The following is a 3,047-nucleotide window of genomic DNA, read 5'->3' as shown; positions in this document are numbered from 1 at the left end:
TAGGTATTAAGTTCCTGCTTTGTTTCTATATCTCCCTCTGCCTTTGGATACCTGTCTTGTCGCCCTGAGCCCAAATCCTTGCCCGGCACGCTTGCCCAGTACATGAAGTCAAAGACCTGAATTCTATTTGTTTTCATCAATTCCTTATAAGGAGAGGAATCCAGACCTGGAAGACAGCACTGAAGCTGGGGCTTTGCTCTAAAGCAACATATTTTCTTAATGCTTGCCACAATTTCCCGATTTTTGTCTGCTCCCGGATTTCCCAAGGTTGTGTTCCAGCTGCCCACTGGCTTATGACACTTGCATTCTCTGTGTTGAACCAGCGTCATGTTGGCTGCTTTCCTGGCGGCTGCCCGTGCCCTCCCCTTCCGATACTGTCTTCTGGCTGCTGCTCATCACGCCAGCTGGGTCTGCCTCCAAGTCCATGATGTATCTGGGTCTGGTCTCCACTTCTTCCAGTCTACCTCACCCTTATTACAGCTAATCCTTTTACGTGAAACTAAAGCAGATATTTGCTGGCGTGGAAACTGATGTGGTACTGGAATTGTATCCCTGTTTACATCTTTGTTTGTGTTGGAAGTGCTTGGGATCCCTTCCAAGACCTGCTCAGAGAGATTTCCTGTCTCTTTTAGGAGAAACGAATGAACGCTTGACGATACTTTATGTTGAAAACCAAGCCTTAAGGCCACTATTTTCATTGTCAAATTGTATTAAACGTGAGTGTGCTTTCAGATATATATTTATGTTTATTTATTCCTGAGAAAGAGAGAGAGTGAGCNGGGATGGGGGGTGGGGGGGTGGAGAGAGAATCCCGAGCAGGCTCCTCTCTGTCCACACAGAGTCCTATGCAGGGCTCAAACCCATGAGCTGTGAGATCAGGACCTGAACCAAAACTAAGAGCTGGATGCTTAACTGACTGAGCCACCCAGGTGCCCCAGACATACTGATATATTTTAAAGTATATTTTGGCCAGTGTTCATTTGTGTCTCATAATTTGAAAGCATCTTATTGGAATTTGACGGCTTTGGTTATCAGGAAATAGATCGAGGCTGGGGACAGTGTTCTACAATGGTAGTTTCGACCTTTAAGGTACACTGGAATCTTTTGGAGGGCTTGTTAAAACAGATTGCTGGGTGGGGTGGGGGGGCGCCCTGGTGCCTCAGTCACTTAAGCTTCTGACCCTTGATCTCAGCCCGGGTCACGATCTCATGGTTTGTGAGGTCAGGCCCCACATCAGGCTCTGCGATGATGGAGCAGGGATGTGTTTGGAATCTGGTCTCCCCTTCTCTCTGTCCCTCCCCCACTTGCCTGAGCGCTCTCTCTCTCTGAAAATAAATAAACAGATTGCTAGCCCCCCCACCCCCAGAGTTTCTCTGGAGTGATGCCCGAGACTCTGAATTTCTTTTTTTTTTTTTCATTTTTTTATTTATTTCTAGGAGAGAGAGAGAGAGAGAGACAGCGTGAGCAGGGGAGGGTCAGAGAGAGAGGGAGTGACAGACTCTGAAACAGGCTCCAGGCTCCGAGCTGGCAGTCAGCACAGAGCCTGACGCGGGGCTCGAACCCACGAACTGCGAGATCATGACCTAAGCGAAAGTCGGATGCTCAACCGACTAAGCCACCCAGGCGCCCCGAGACTCTGAATTTCTAACAAAGTTCTCAGGCAAGGTGACACAATTGGTCCTGGGACTACACTTGACCACCGCTGGTCACATGTTTAAACTGGCCGCAGGTAACCAGAAGCCACTGAGCAGTACCCATCAGTTCAAATTCTTGTCTGAAGGGATGAGGTGGAGGGTGTTGCGAAAGAAACTCCTAAATTAAACTTCAGCTGGAGCAGCTGGAATGCTGGTTTCCGAGGTCTTCTCAGACCATCATTACTGATGAGGACGCCGGCAATCACTTCATTTCTTTGCCTTTTGGTTTCCTTATGCATAAAATAAGGATAGCTTCTGACCTTCCCCTCGAGTTGTGCAGGTCACATGAAATAGGTATGAAAGTGTTTGAACTGTAAAGTGGTATGGCCCCTGGAGATATTGCAATGGGTTTTCTTTTCTTTCTTTCTTTCTTTTTTTTAAATATTTTTATTTTATTTCTAGGATAGAGAGAGACAGCGTGAACAGGGGAGGGTCAGAGAGAGGGGGAGACACAGACTCTGAAACAGGCTCCAGGCTCTGAGCTGGCAGTCAGCACAGAGGCCGACACGGGGCTCGAACCCGCGAACCGTGAGATCATGACCTAAGCGAAAGTCGGACGCTTAACCGACTAAGCCACCCAGGCGCCCCGCAATGGGTTTTCAATACGTGTCTTAAAATAGCACCAGTTCCTTTCGGCTCTTTTGCCTTTCTGATTAACTACAGCAGTTTTGATTCAGGAATATAGAGTACTTTTATGGCTATAATAATTAAACTCAAACTTCAAACTGAAAAAAAAATGCATTCAATGAGATCAGAAATGCCTTATAAACATTATAAGGAGCCAAGAATGATTCCCGGCCTCTACAGCAGTTAAGAGAGCTCTAAGACCCTATTGTGACTTGGGGCGGAGTCGCAGTTTAGATTGGGCTATTAATAAAAATGGCTACTAAAAATGGCTACAAGTTACAGCAGGGGAAAAGATAAAGTCGCCGCGTGTAAAATGATAAACCGGTTTACCCTAGACTGTTACGTCTCTTGAAATTTCTATTAATTTATCTGCCTTTGTTAGCAGTAAAGCCTTCCAATGCTGGCGTGGCTATTTTTCTCACCCGAGGGCTTCCAGCTCGCTCCAAGGGCCAACACAGTTCTTGGCTGAAATCGGGCGCGTTCGTGACTTTTCACTAGTCACCGGCTGTATCGAGTTCTGCCTGGCCTTCAAATAAGCATCGCAGATATCAGCCTCACTGTTCCCAGGTGTTTAATACAATAAACATAATAAAACGTCAGCCAGGATGCTGACAAGGTTCTAAAGACGAGGTTTGGGAGTGTGAAGGACCCCGTTTGGGGACCGGTCAATGCACTTGGCAGGGTGGTTTGCCAGGGGCAGGAAGGGGTCTCCTAGAGCCCAGACCT

The 3,047-nt window shown here is 47.2% G+C and overlaps 1 protein-coding gene across 1 annotated transcript in view; it reads left to right on the top strand.

The window, feature by feature from the left end:
- The first annotated feature begins 327 nt into the window (after positions 1-327).
- The window catches only part of PCNX1 (pecanex 1), a 168,988-nt gene continuing 166,268 nt past the window's right edge, over positions 328-3,047 (top strand). The window contains exons 1-3 of the mRNA XM_077750650.1: positions 328-429; positions 1,829-1,988; positions 2,704-2,804. Of these exons, the coding sequence (XP_077606776.1) occupies positions 328-429; positions 1,829-1,988; positions 2,704-2,804 (363 nt within the window). The remainder of the gene's footprint in view (positions 430-1,828; positions 1,989-2,703; positions 2,805-3,047) is intronic.

The sequence above is a fragment of the Crocuta crocuta genome, unplaced genomic scaffold (assembly GCF_008692635.1).
Source record: "Crocuta crocuta isolate KB4526 unplaced genomic scaffold, BGI_CrCroc_1.0 scaffold186, whole genome shotgun sequence".
Taxonomy (NCBI): Eukaryota; Metazoa; Chordata; class Mammalia; order Carnivora; family Hyaenidae; genus Crocuta; species Crocuta crocuta.
This window is presented reverse-complemented; position numbering and strand designations above follow the sequence as displayed.